Source organism: Panthera onca, chromosome B2 (assembly GCF_046562875.1).
Source record: "Panthera onca isolate mPanOnc1 chromosome B2, mPanOnc1 haplotype 2, whole genome shotgun sequence".
Lineage (NCBI taxonomy): Eukaryota > Metazoa > Chordata > Mammalia > Carnivora > Felidae > Panthera > Panthera onca.
The window spans coordinates 136,698,051-136,712,293 of NC_138343.1; the positions used below are offsets into that span (position 1 = coordinate 136,698,051).

Here is a 14,243-nt window from a genome sequence, read left to right on the forward strand (position 1 = left end):
ATTTATTTTTGACAGAGAGAGAAAGAGTATAAGTCCGGAAGGGGCAGAGAGCAAGGAAGACACAGAATCTGAAGCAGGCTCCAGGCTCTGAGCTGTCAGCACAGAGCCCAATGTGGGGCTCGAACTCATGAGCTGTGAGATCATGACCTGAGCTGAAGTCAGACACCCAACTGACTGAGCCACCCAGGTGCCCCTGATTCTACTTTTCAGTTAACTTTTTTGTTAGCTGAGGTTTTATTTTACAGTATAATAGATTTACAGGGAATGTCATATTTAACCCAAAAAGAGTTTAACCATAAAAGCCATTTTAGAGGGAGGCATGATTAGGTTTTACTGAACAGTTAGCAAATTTCATAGGTACGTCTCCAAGAATACGTATTTATCCCTTTTCTCATTTCTTTCGCCTTGAATTTATTCACAGGTTTAAAAATAAAAACTCGACCTTGCAATCAGTAATCCTCCTTTTTTATCAAAGTAATCTCCATACAACACCTTCGCATGCACATTTTGAATCTTCTCTGGCATTTACCACTCATTTTATAAGTTTACACTGATGCCGCCCCGGCTTACAGTAACAAACACTGATATGTCCATTTAAAACTCCTTAAACTTTGATAGACTATCTTCAAATGAAAAAAAAATGTATTTGATAAAAGCCATTCAACAAATCTTTTTTAAGCTAATGTTATGTAGCAGCATGATGACATTTACAAAGATATTGTCATTGTCTTAAAGAAATTTATAATCTTAAGAGTTCAGACATGTATCTTTTTTTAGATGTGACTAACAACAGAAATGACTCCATAAGCCACCTGTGAAATGGAACCCCTTAGCCGTTAAAGAGCCGAAAAGATCTATATTAACAATGTGCTTTTAAAATTTTAATATTCTTGTATCATACTATTGTCTTGTATTTGCTTTTAAGGTTATATTTAAACTGATGGAAGTTACAGAAACCTTCATTATTCTCAGGAGCAAACGAAAGTCTGCATTGCAGTCTGTCTGCTCATCCATAATTCAGGATCCCAGCCTAAAACATTATGCTCAAACAAGCACAAATATTGGCAAAGGTGAAATATTGAACTACTACAGTAGCAGCTAAATTATGTAGCAATCTGTGTATGTGTTTCAATTTCCTAGCACTAGAAATAAAAATTAAAAGCAGAAAAACAGTCAACAATTATGGTTATAAACTAAATAAGCAAGTGAGCAAAGCCAAGTTGCCATTATGCAAAGCTACATGATTTTTATTAGTTATACACAGATCCAATAAGACAATAAAACTCAAGAGGGGGAAAAATAACACAGTTCCTTGGATTATCTAAGAAAAAAAAAAGGGGGATTCTAGAAAAATGTCCTCATGGATTTGAACTTTGAAAATAGCAACTCTGGTTCTATTTTAAGTTAACAGATTTATTTTTCCTCAAATATATTCTCTCATTTGTCTTCATTATCTGGACAATAATGCTAGCCCTCCGTTAATTAGCACCATGGTCACTGGTTTGGAGGTTCCAGCAGGTAAGAACAGACACTAAGTACCCTTGACAGAAAATAGCTCTCCTCTGTCTGGGGAGGTTGACTCTTGTTTGGGCTCAAAGCATCAGCAGGATGCACAATGAGAACTGAGATGCAGTGGAGACACAAACCTTGCCAGCTAATTCAGCACAAGTAACCCAGCAGATCAATATGCTAACAGATATATCCACCATATCACCTTCTGTTACATTCTGTTTCCACTGCTGTAGGCTAGGTCCACTGCACCTTGTGGGAGTGCAGACCTTTCATTTTGCTGCCATTAATAACGTGTGTGTGTGTGTGTGTGTGTGTGTGTGTGTATGTGTGTGTGTATATATATGTATGTATATATACAGTAGACAAAATTCCTGAGCATTAGATATTTATCATTAGTTTTTAGCATCAATTATATATATATACATATATAATACGCATATATATATACACGTGTATATATATAATTGATGCATATATGTATATATAATTGATGTGTAGATATATATGTGTATACACATGTATATATATATATGTATACATGTATATATATAATTGATGCTAAAAACTATATGTATATATATGTATATATATAATTGATACTAAAAACTAATGATAAATATCTAGTGCTCAGGAATTTTGTCTACTGTCGAATGGTAGAAGGTTTATTGTTCTGAGTTTGTCAGATACCCTTATCACATGTTATAATTCTTCCTTTTACTAGAAAGGAAAAAGTAATTAATACAGTGAGTATAGTCACTTTATTATGTAATAAAATTACTAGTTTTATACAGCACAGGATATATAAAACTACTAACATTCCTTCCCAAATCTGCATGGCTAGAAAAATTTGCAACAAATTATCAAGCCTATGCCTCTTCATCCAATTTTCTTCCATGGCTATTTGAACAGCTCATTAGATGAGAGTAGAGTTTTTAAAGCACTTTTTGTCATCATCTTGCTGAGCTTGAAACAATCCAGAGTGTGAGCAGTCCGCATTTTACGGGGGGGGGGGGGGGGGGGGGGCGGGCTCAAAATGCACAGATGTTAAAATGGGACAGCCACTGGGACAAGCCAGGAGTGGGGTGGGAGCGAGGGGCTCCAGTCCTTCCCCTACTCCACACACTTCTCAGGAAAAACCACATATCTATACACTACAGAAATAATAAGAGACTGAGGCACAGTACTCTTCCCTCCCCTCTTAACCTAACCACTACCTTACTAAAAAAATTTCAAAGCAAAATAAGAATAAAAAGTAAACACTTTGTACAATCATAATCTGATTCTTAATCTTTATCAAATTACCCTGTACAATTTCCCTTTATTGTGTGTGTGTATATACATATATGTGTATATATATACACACACACATATATATGTACATATATATGTATATATATGTGTGTGTGTATATATGTACATATACATATATATATACACATACATACATATGTAGATATATATATATATGATCCAGGGAATTTTTGTATTTAATAAACTCAAAGGAAAATCTGCTTTATTACCTAATTATCTTCCTTATCTTTTGTAAGGGACCTCTGGTTTCCTTTCCATCTTTTTGTAAATGAGGTCACTGAGGCACAACATGGCTCAGGAATTTGTGCCCAGGAAACAACAAAGACAGACACAGACAGAAAAATGGAACTCTAAGTTCAGTATTCCATCTACCCTAAAAAAGATGTACAATTTAAACTGGAGATCCTTAGCATTGTGTAGACATAATCAGGGTTTGTTTGTTTGTTTGTTTGTTTGTTTTTGGCCTATGGAGGAGGTCTATGCCCACATATTCAGCAAGGATCTGTTCTTTTATTTAACCAAGCTCTTTCTGGTGTGACGATGAGATCTTCCAGCAATAAGCTTGAAATAAGTGCCACTGGCACTGAAGCATCAAAAACCAGCCCAGGACAATCAACACGCATGGGAGCCTTGTGATTGCAGGGGTGTCAGGGACAGTGGTGGCCTCCGGTCTGACATGGAGAAACGCACAGCTCCACTAAGCTCGTGCCTTTCTGTAGCTGAGAGCACGCCCTGGGCCACGAATGTCCAGAGTTTCACCTGTATCTGAAAGTCAAGAGGGCTTACCTGGAAATGACTGCTATGCACATCAAATACACTATAAGTGAGGAAGGTGGGATTGTAAGAGATTATTATGATGGTCGCGGTGGAAAACCACAGCAATCGCTTGCTTGCTGGAGATACTCGAAGAGCAAAAAGCCAACCTGTAACATTACTTTAGGCGCTCCTGACAAATACCAGGAAAAAAAAAAACCCTATAAAATTTGAATATTTTTATATCCGTTTCAAGTTGGGGAGAGGTAGCATTAGGACTGTGACAAGGAAGCAATATTTTCATAGTCTTCTAAGATGATTATTTTTATGCTTTAAAGAATATACATGTTTCAATGCATGTGTAATTCACAATTACAAATTAATCCATAAGCTGCTATAACATTTCACTGCGAATCGTCTTCTAGAAAAGTTGGCTATTAGAGAAAGAACAGTGGGGAGGAAGGTGGTTCTAGTCCACACACTGCCACTCGCCATTAATCCCGTCACGTCTTAAACCCTCTGCACCTCTTTGCCCCTCATTTTGCTAAAAGACTTTCTAGATCTCTGAGGGCTTCCTAGTTGGGATATTTAAACTATTAGTTGACTTATCTGACCAGAGCGTACAATTTTTTGTCACCGTCGTCATGATACCCTTGTGCACTGTCACGGCACTGTATTGTCATCGGTGACTGAAGGGCAGTTTGGCGATAACTGAATTCCCAGCTAGACACTGAATAACCACTAAAGATCACACTAATGCAGACATAAAACCAAACAAAGAGGTTGGTCTTTGTCTCTTTTCTACGTGAAAAAGATAGCATCTTCAAACAGCATGACTAGTCTGAAAACGCTAGCATGAGAGACGTCATTTTGTGATCCCTTGCTGTAGTTTCATAAAATTGAATAAAAGTGCAAGCAAATTGAAAAGATCCTGAGTTAAGTTGGTATTTAAAGTGTACTTAAAAAATACAGAACAAACCCTGACATTTCTGACCCTTACCTTGCAACCTTTGCATCACATTGGCGATGTCCCGGGGAGACCGTGAGGTCCTGGAGGCAGCCATGCTGTCTCCCCCAGCAGGAAACCAACAGCAGACACTCTTGTCCCAGGGCGATGTAGCACCATATCACTCACGAAAACATACCGGAGCTTTCTGGATCTGTTCGGTCGTAAACGAATCCCCAGCGCTTGCAGCAGCTGGCAAGGAGATGCCACTTCCAAGACTGAACCACTTCTTTTCTTTCTTTTATTTTAAGACTGTTCTCTTAAATGAACTCAGGAATCTGAAAAACAAATAGAAAAGGTACCATATTAAAAAAAAAACAAAAACTACATACGTCATCCTAGTGCTAAAAAGAAAACCATCTGTATTCAATTCGAATAGATCATTCATTGCCAGGTAAAATATTTACAAAGCACTATGCAAATGCTAGGAATTCTTATATTTGACAAAATAAATACGTACATGAGATACACATAATAAAGTTGGTTGCTAAAAAGGAAATGTTCACGTATCCCATGTTTTCTCTTTAAACTATAATCTTTCTGCATTGATCTATGAAAGTGAATAGACTATGAAGTCCAATACTGAATCTTATTTCTTTTTTTTTTTTTAATTTTTTTTTTTTTAACGTTTATTTATTTTTGGGACAGAGAGAGACAGAGCATGAATGGGGGAGGGGCAGAGAGAGAGGGAGACACAGAATCGGAAGCAGGCTCCAGGCTCTGAGCCATCAGCCCAGAGCCCGACGCGGGGCTCGAACTCACGGACCGCGAGATCGTGACCTGAGCTGAAGTCGGACGCTTAACCGACGGAGCCACCCAGGCGCCCCTCTTATTTCTTAATCACACTAATGCAGACATAGTTCTCTTATATATGCTATTTCAGCCTGCTTTGTGCATATATTTTGCTGTTTCATTTGTACAATTTCCAGGAATGAGATTAAATCTTAGCTCCTAGATGGGCACTAAGTAATGTACAGAATTGTTCAATAACTGTATTTTATACCTGAAACCCATACAACACTGTATGTTAACTACACTGGGATCAAAATATAAAAATAAAAACTTAAAAAAAATCTTAGCTTCTAATAACTATTTGATAAGTTAAAACAGTATAAATGGAAAAGTATTTCATTCTAAAAATGTGAGTTTCAAATATTCTGTTTTCAGACGTCAACACGGATTTGATTTAGCTTCTTTCTTTCCCATACAGAAAGACTCCAAAACAGGTTGTAAGGCTAGGGTTAGGGGTGGCTTGAACAGAAAGGCCATTTTCTTTCTAACCCCATCCTGAATTCTCAGCTTTGGTCAAGTTTAATTCATCATCCTGGACTGGGCAAGGAGACAGAAAGGTTAAGAGAGTAGTTGAAATCCTGACATTGAGACATTTAGTTTGAAGAAGGATTTCCTAACCCTAAGGTTAGGTGAAGAGAAGGTTTCGCCAGAAGTAGGATAAATAATGAAGAAAGGAGCGGAGGTTGAACATGCACCCAGAGACAGACACTTAACCAAGGGTCCGCACACCAAGGCATTAATGCACACCTGTGCATTATGAAGAGGAAGGTGAAGAAAAAGAACGGGCCGGGGGCAGGGAAGGATGGTATAGACACACCTGTAGGGAAAGCACATCCATGTGGGATGGGCCACCTGCCAGAAGGAAAAAGAAAGAAACCAAGAGGAATCGATGAGTGCTATCAACAACTGTATTATAACCTGAATGTGTGGTCATTCAAACAGTATGATTTATGAGACAGGGGCTGTGTGATAGAGTATATTATAAATTACGACTAATTTTAAGATGGCATTATTAATATTAGCATGCATGGGTATCTGGTTAGAATGCATGAATGCAAAGCTGATAACACCTGTTTTAGAACACTATCTCAAAAAGGATGCAAAACATTGCATATTGCTGCTGCCCTATGGAAAAAGCATCCGAAAGGTATAATGGAGCGAGAAGAATGTACTTGGTCACTTAACAAGTTAGGGTGAGATGGTGCAGTGAAGTAGCCTTAACTGGTAAGAAGACACAGGCAGACTTCTCTTGGCTACTTGAAAGGGTATTTAGTAGAAGGAGGACTCAAAACTTGGCAGCTTCTGGGCTAGAGAGGTACCTTTCAACGGGTGGCTTTCCAAGGGATCCTCAGAGGAGAAATAATTGTTTATGGCTGGCCTGGCATGCATCAAGGCCTTTAGCCTTGCTGGAATTATGTGCCTATTAGCAGCCCTCGTCTCCTGGGGGAAAATATTCCACTTGCCCACAGGCAAAAGCTACCATAGTTTGAAGACTAGTAAGCAGTGGGAAGTGCCTTGAGGATATTACAAATGGGTCCTTTAAAATGTTAGAAAGTGAACTTCCCCAAATGTAAGAATATAACTTTCTCTAGCTGGCTAGAAAACTACATATATACTAAGTAGAGATGAAGGAAGAAATTCATGTTAATTCAGTTATCCCAAGGCAGCTTCTGATCAGCACTGGAGTTCATAAAAGTCATGACTTCCACCATCAATCAAGAATTATGGAATTAAAAAGGATTTCTGTAAGTCACTGCATTACAGATCACCATGTTTCTACCCTCTTCTCGTTCACATTTATGTTATATAATAGATTAATCTCCAACTCTCCTCTCCCTCTCTTTTATACATATAAATATATATGTACATATATATACATATAAATGTATATAAATGTATATATATGTACTTGATACAAATACTTGAGATATATATACACATATATGTATATATATATGATATATTTATCTTTTGAAGGCCATGTTAAACTCAGAATTTCTGTACTTATGTCTAAATTCAGGTTACGTATTCAGTCTTACTTCTATAGTATAACAAATCCATTCTGAGTCTCAGAGGTCAAGGCTGGGGGTACCAAGATGAACATGACATAGTTTCTATTTTTTGAGGAGCTTAGAACATAGTGGGAGATACAACATATTAAAAAAAAAACAAAACAATATAACAATACCACGGGCAAGTCCAAATACAGAGATGGAAAATACAAAGGGTGGGCGCTAAGCCAATCGGAAGGTTCTGGAAAAGTGTCCTGGGAGGTAGCTCACCCCTGAACTGAATCTTGGTAAATGAGCTAGTCAGGAAAAAAATATGAAAGACACATGCCAGGTGGAGTGAATAACTTGAGCAAAGTCATGGACACAAGAAACAGATGATTCTATGTGGGAAGCACCAAGAGTTCGATCACGAAGGACTCTCCCAGGTGACATTCTGGAGCTGAGGCTGGAGAAGGAGGTAGCACCGGACGGTTGAGGGCCCTGTGTGCTATGCTCAGAAGCTTCGTCCTGATTCTCTGTGGGAGGCAATAGGAAACCACTGGATTTTAAGCTACAAGTGCCCAAGTATAATTGAGATTATTCTAGGTACAGTTTTTAAGGGTATATTTGAAGGAGACAAGACTGAAAGATTCAGAAAGATCCCTAAGGAAAGTATCTCAGGAGTCAAGATGATGACAGACTAAAATAAGACAGTGAGTACAGGGTAAGATCTGAAAAATCTCTAGGAGGCAAATGTGTAGGGAGGGGAGATAGGAAATGGGCAATGGGGTTGTCAAAGTGTCTCGGATAACTCTCAGGATTCTGCCTTGAGACTGCGTGGGTCGTGGTACCATCAACTGAGCTCAGCAGCCAGAGGGGCTGTGCAGATCTTACTTCCAATATCTTCACCTCATGCACTCATATGCTTGCGATAACAACTTCACCCTTGTGTGGGGCACTGTTAGCTGAGCAGATCCCAAGGATCACTAAATACCTGGCCCAGGCCCCCCACCCTGCTTGAAGCCATCCTTAAATGCTCCTGTACACACTGAGCACTAACAACCCATGTTATTATAAGTATAATTTGTCTTATATTCACCACCACTGTTAGTCTCACACTCTAAGTAGACTGTGAACATTCTGCAAGGGTAGAGTCTATAACTGTTCTCACTTTGACATCTCACCATCGATGCCAAATGGATCCCTGAGAACATCCCAGGCCCTCAACAGACATTTTTGTTTTACAGAAAACCCCTCCCTCCTCACTGCAAAAGGAGTAAATGCAATATCCTTCCTTTTTCAGACAGAAGATAAAATATTTTGTTTTCATCATATGTGCATTTCCTCCTTTGTGAAATTCTGATAGTCTTGCTGTTTACTGATACTTTCAGGGGAATATATAAGAAATTTCTAATTTATCAAACAAATAAAATAAAAAGAAAATAAAAGGAAACTGGGGGTCAGAAGATATGAGTCTAGGCTTAGCTTTGTTCCACCTAGCTGACTGAGTGTGAGCTGGAAGTCCCCAGTAACGACCTACCACAGGGAGTGTGATACCACGACATCCACACACTATGGACTAAGAAAGATCTGGGGCAGAGTCTTAACTCCATCCATGCGACCTGAAGAAAAGTAAACTTTTCTGAGCACTTGTGGCTTCATCTGTAAAATGAAGTCATTTTATGCTAAATTATTGGTTTAATTTTATCCTGCATAAATTTAAAAAGATAAATATATGTAATATGCTTAGCAGACTGTTTGGCATGTAGCAGAGGTCCAGCAAATAACTGGTTTCCATTTTCCTTCCCCTGGCCTCAGTTTCTCTACCTGCAATATGAGAAGTGGAGAGGTGCCCTCAAGCATGCTCCCCAGGTCCAAAACCAATGGCAGCACAAGTGACCACTAAAATAGCTGGTCAGAGGTCACAAAAGCTTGAAATTCACGCCTGGAACTGAGCGATTGTGGGCAGTTGAGGTTGTGGGCAGAGGAAGGTCCAGCAGCACCAACGAGCTCACTATTCCCAGGGAAATTAAGAGTTTTTAATAGGTGCAGGATATCATGGGCAGTGAGGGGGACCAGTACTGGGATGGAAAGAGAGAATCAGGTAGACATTGATGGGTTGTGTATGAATTAGCAGTCCCGGCACCGTCTCCAAATCCTTCCAGGAGAAGATCCGTCTGTAGCTAAAGCCATCCACCACTCCAGGCAGAGAAGTAAGAGCCCAGTACATTTCATACAGCAAAAGGGTATTGAGAAACTATTTGTAAAGGACAATGGTACTGAGTAAATAGCAGTAAACAAGACAGATAAGCCCCTCGTAGAGCTTCCGCATCAGAGGGGGAGATGAAATCGATAATATGACAACAAAGCAGGGTGAGTTCTCTCATGGAGAAATCCAGGAAACTGTTCGAGCAAACTGAATACCCAATCGATAACCATCTGCTGCAATTATTGTGCAGAATGCAGTGGGAATTTACACCGTCTGCTATTTGGGATTCTCCTATCTGAACCACACTCTTCTAACACCAGCCCCCGTGAAAAAAGCACAGGAGTGAATCATCAAACCTGGACTTCTCTAGTCTCTAAGCAGAATGGACAACTCGCGGCTAAGGCAGTTTTTTGTTTGTGCTCCTAAAAAAAAAACGCGTTAGGAAAAACATTAGGAGGAACACTGCTAGGCCCTAAGAACACATCTTAAAGCAATGCAACTACAATTTTAGGTACCAGGAAACGATAACAGAAAATTCCAAACCCTGCAACCACCAGAGATGATGTGGTTCATTTCTCACTGAGAAAGATGCACTGAGACCATAAGACACAAACAGGGTCACAGCCGTATGAAATATAAATATTACTGAAGTAGACATCTAAATATGTATAAGAATAGAGCCCCTACTAAAATTCACTATTAAGCAAAAATAAGAAAGCTAATAAATACACATCCACCCCTTCTAAGTCCTTTGCTGGAGTGAGTCATGTAAGTGTCTAATTTTAAAGTTAATTATTGTTTTTCTCTATTCATCCTTTAGCAATGGTACTAATTAATAAACACTAAGATGGCTAAGCAGTAGGGAGAAAAGGGACATCTGGAGTTAATACAGATATATTACTAATGTATGTGTATGGGCTACCAGTGAATAGTACTGTTAATTATTCACTACTATGAAATGTACAGGGTAACAAATAAGAATTGGTCCTTTCTCTGGAAGAACAAACATGGAAACAGGTAACCAAAAGACTAAGTACAGAGCGGATCAGTATGACAAATATGACGTGTCATGATTCAACTTTTTGGGGGAAGGTTGCAGTATAAATCAGGCCCAAAGATATCTACTACCTTCCTCCCATACTTTGCTAGAGTATATGTTGCACTTCTTGCCAAACACTGGTTCTGGTTGGATTACATCACAAGGAAGGACGCCTAAGACAGTGAAGAGGGGGAGAAACACGATTCCCTCACAGGGGAGTCTTGGGCCCTGTGTGATTCTCAAGGTCAGGCCACGGGGTGTGGCTGCAGTATCTAGAGCTGAGAAAACGCCAGCAACTTGGCCCAGTCATGGGCTTCCTACATCCTGTTCAATTTACACCGCCTGTCATTTCCAAGAAGCTATGTGTGCTGCCTACTTTCAGAGAGCAGGTCCCAGTGTGGTGCCCTCCACATTTAAGACAAGCAAGTCTTGAAAAATCCTGAATGGTAAACTACCTTTTCCCAACCTCGGCTCCCTTGCAAGAAAGAATCCAGGGACAAGAATTTGTATGTGGGGACAGTGAGAACAGAAACAAACCAGTTTGTGAAAAATCATTAGTCAAGAAAGATAACAATGAGTCTATAATGTAATAGCTGAGCAAATATTTTCAAAGGCTAGCAATATTATTATCTGAGTCAGTCTGAAGATGTGCCTTTATCTTCAGCATGAAACATATTAAATTAGCATTGATCTGGTACATTTTGTTCTCAATTTGCCACCAAGTAAGGAACAGACTCAAAAACACAAGAAAAAAAAAATAGCTATGTGTTTTATTACAATGTTCTGGCAATATTAGGAACTTTTTACCCATACTATTAATCTTTTTCATCATGGGGAACAGCAGGCCTCTTAAAAAACAATCCTCACGACTAATTAAATCAGCATTTTATGCAGATGTGGGTCATATTAATAACTGTTGCTTAACTGAAAATTACTACATTTGTCTCTTGCATAAGTCTGGCTTTTGTCTACAAATACTTCCTTTCGTAAAGCGGATCTCAGATGAAGACAAAACTACACTCAAAAAGAGAAAAATAATTCGTTTAGAACTTTCTTAACGTTCACAGATGAATTTCAGATACAGACAGGTTTCCCACCCCAAGCTGCAAAGCTGAGAAAGAACATTCCAGGATGCTAACAGCGGTTTCACAGCCGGTGTTTCTCCCTGGGCTGGGCCTGAACTTGCAGCCTCCAAGCTCTTGGCACCCCAGGCGGCACACCTCACCGCGGTTCCCACCGGGCTTTCTTTGCTTGGCGGCCGACAGCTGCTTTACTCTGCACTACTTTCCTGCCCTTTCGCCATGCACCTGCCGCCCTGTGAACCACCATTTCACCGAACTCCTCGGGCAGCAATGCAAAATTTCTGAAATGTGTCTTTCCGGGGAGGAGATGAAAGTTATCTTGCCCTCTAGCGTAGGCTCTGCCTGGAAGCAATTGCAAGGTGACTGTCTGAAGCCCGGCCTCTGCGAGGTCTTCCAGCCCTCGGCCGGGGCTACCTATTTCCCCTCCCCCCCCCCGCCCCCCTCGGCCCTTCCTAAAATAGTCGAGGGTGGAGGAAGGGAGGCTCCTAGAATTTGCCCAACGCCCTGCATCTCCCATCTGATAGTAGCAACAGTACCGACCGGCACAACAAGAGGGTGGCTGCCTTTTGCTTCTGCATCACTGGAGCCCAAGAGAAGTGCCACAAGCGGAAATGACAACGCGAGCTGGGGATATTAATAGGGATATCTACGTACGAGAAGCAGGGAGGACGCTCTCCACCTCCTTATCTCCTCATCCCTGAGTGTCACACACGTACGCACACCAGCACCGCCGCCACCATCGCCGCCCTCTCCCTCCCGTGAAGCACGCACAACCCCGGCATGCAAGTACAAACTTGCTCACAATTGCCTCTGCAATTTGTTCGGCGAGCACCCACATCAGCGCGCTCGCTCGCTCGCCCGCTCGCTTTCTCTCCCCTCTCCCTCTCCCCTGCCCTCCATCTCTCCTCCTCTTTCCTTTTACCTTCGCTCTCCCGGGCTCGTCCAGGTTCCCGGCAGCGAGGCGAGCGCGCGGCCAGCGGCGGGCCCCGGGAGCTCGGGCGCCGCGGCGGGGCTGCAGGGAGCCGGGCCGCCCGGGTTACAGAGTGCACAACACGCCGGCCGGCTCCCGCCCGCGGCAGATCCGCAGCCGCGCTCCCCCCCCCACCCGGGCCGCTCGCACGCGCGCTCACTCCTGCGCCCAGCTGCTCGGCGACTCTGCCCTCCCTCTGCAGTCGGGTCCTCCCCTCGGATGCACCCTGGGGTTTTAGGCCTCCCCCCACTCCCCCCCCCTTCCCGCCCCCCGTACGAGTGCTCCTTTCGGAGGGGAAGGTCGGCCCGGGGGCGGGGGGGTAGGGGGGGAGGGGGTTCAGCGCCCCTGGCACGTTGCCTTTGCTACCCTGGCGCCGCCACACCCCTCCCCAGCCCCGCGCCCCGCGCCCCTGGAAGTGCCGGTGGCTGGAAGAGCCGGGGGCGGGGGCCTGGAGGCTCTCTCGCAGGCTTCCCCTACCTCCCGGAGATGCACGGCCTCCGGCGCTTCTCCGCAGCTGCAAACCGGAGCTGTGACCCACCCTCTCCGCGAATCTTTCCACGGGGTCCACCTCCCGGGGGGGAGAGGAGGAGAAGGAATGGCCGAGAGCTCCGAGAAGGAGATGCGCTGCCCTAGCCGCTAACTTTTGCCTGGGGTTCCCACTGCCCGGTTGACCTTTCTAAGCAGAACCTGTCTTGAAAGGCTGGGGAGGTTCCCTGATGGTCCCAGGAAGGAAGTGATGCAGTTCAACGAGGACATTTAGCAGGCTCCTTTTAAATCAACTTTCACCAAGATCATAACAGCTGACTTTTCTGGCTGTCAGAACAGTAGCAAATAATTTTAGGGAGACTGGTCAGACTAGAGGCTTTTGCTGTTGTTTATAAAGCTTGGATTTCCTGAGAAGGCACTTGACACCTTAAATTCTTATATTCTTGGTTACTCATTAAGATGATTCTGAAGAACCACCTTCAGTTTCTTCAGACGCACTGTATCCATGCCGTTCGTTGTGGAGCCGTGTGTCTGTCATCACAAGTCCCTCTCACGGTGTAGAGGAGGTCCTGGTGTTGCCTAGGTAGCATCCAGGAGAATCTATTTTGTTGTGGTTTTATGGTCTCCAAGCAAAGTCAAACACAGTCTCCCTCCACCGACAACAAAACCCAAGTCCAACAGGATTATGGCAACTCAAATAATGAAAACTATGTTGCAAGAATCTTAAAAATAACAATTATCCCTCGGGGATGCCTGGGTGGCTCAGTTGGTTAAGTGTTCCACTTTGGCTCGGGTCATGATCTCAAGGTTTGTGGGTTTTAGCCCCATGTGGGCTCTGTGCTGACAGCCCAGAGCCTGGAGCCTGCTTCAGATTCTGTGTCTCCCTCCCTCTCTGCCCCTCCCCCACTCGTGCTCGCTTGCGCTCTCTCTCTCTTTCTCTTTCTTTCTCTCGAAAATAAATAAACATTAAAAAATTTTTAATAATAATAATTATCCCTCAGATTTTTAATCCAAACAAAACAGTTTCCTATTCTCTAAATTTGCTAAATGCAGGGACTGTCCTAAGTTGATGAAGTTTCTCGTTGCTTCCTG

At 42.3% G+C, this 14,243-nt stretch overlaps 2 protein-coding genes across 18 annotated transcripts in view; one reads left to right on the forward strand and one right to left on the reverse strand.

The window, feature by feature from the left end:
- Nucleotides 1–13,365, reverse strand: part of SYNE1 (spectrin repeat containing nuclear envelope protein 1) — a 470,951-nt gene extending 457,586 nt beyond the window's left edge. For 14 of the 17 annotated variants that reach the window (XM_078447476.2, XM_078447472.2, XM_078447473.2 and 11 more), the window contains exons 1-2: nt 13,143–13,357; nt 4,577–4,860 (exon numbers count right to left, since the gene is read on the reverse strand). In XM_078447476.2, the coding sequence (XP_078303602.2) occupies nt 4,577–4,640 (64 nt within the window). In that variant the 5' untranslated portion in view covers nt 4,641–4,860; nt 13,143–13,357. Of the gene's footprint in view, nt 1–4,576; nt 4,861–12,617; nt 13,093–13,142 lie in introns of those variants that run through there. The other 3 variants (XM_078447468.2, XM_078447467.2, XM_078447483.2) reach the window with 3 other exon arrangements.
- Nucleotides 12,312–14,243, forward strand: part of MYCT1 (MYC target 1) — an 85,273-nt gene continuing 83,341 nt past the window's right edge. Inside the window, exon 1 of the mRNA XM_060616928.3 lies at nt 12,312–12,481. The gene's annotated coding sequence lies outside the window, so the exon portion shown is untranslated. The remainder of the gene's footprint in view (nt 12,482–14,243) is intronic.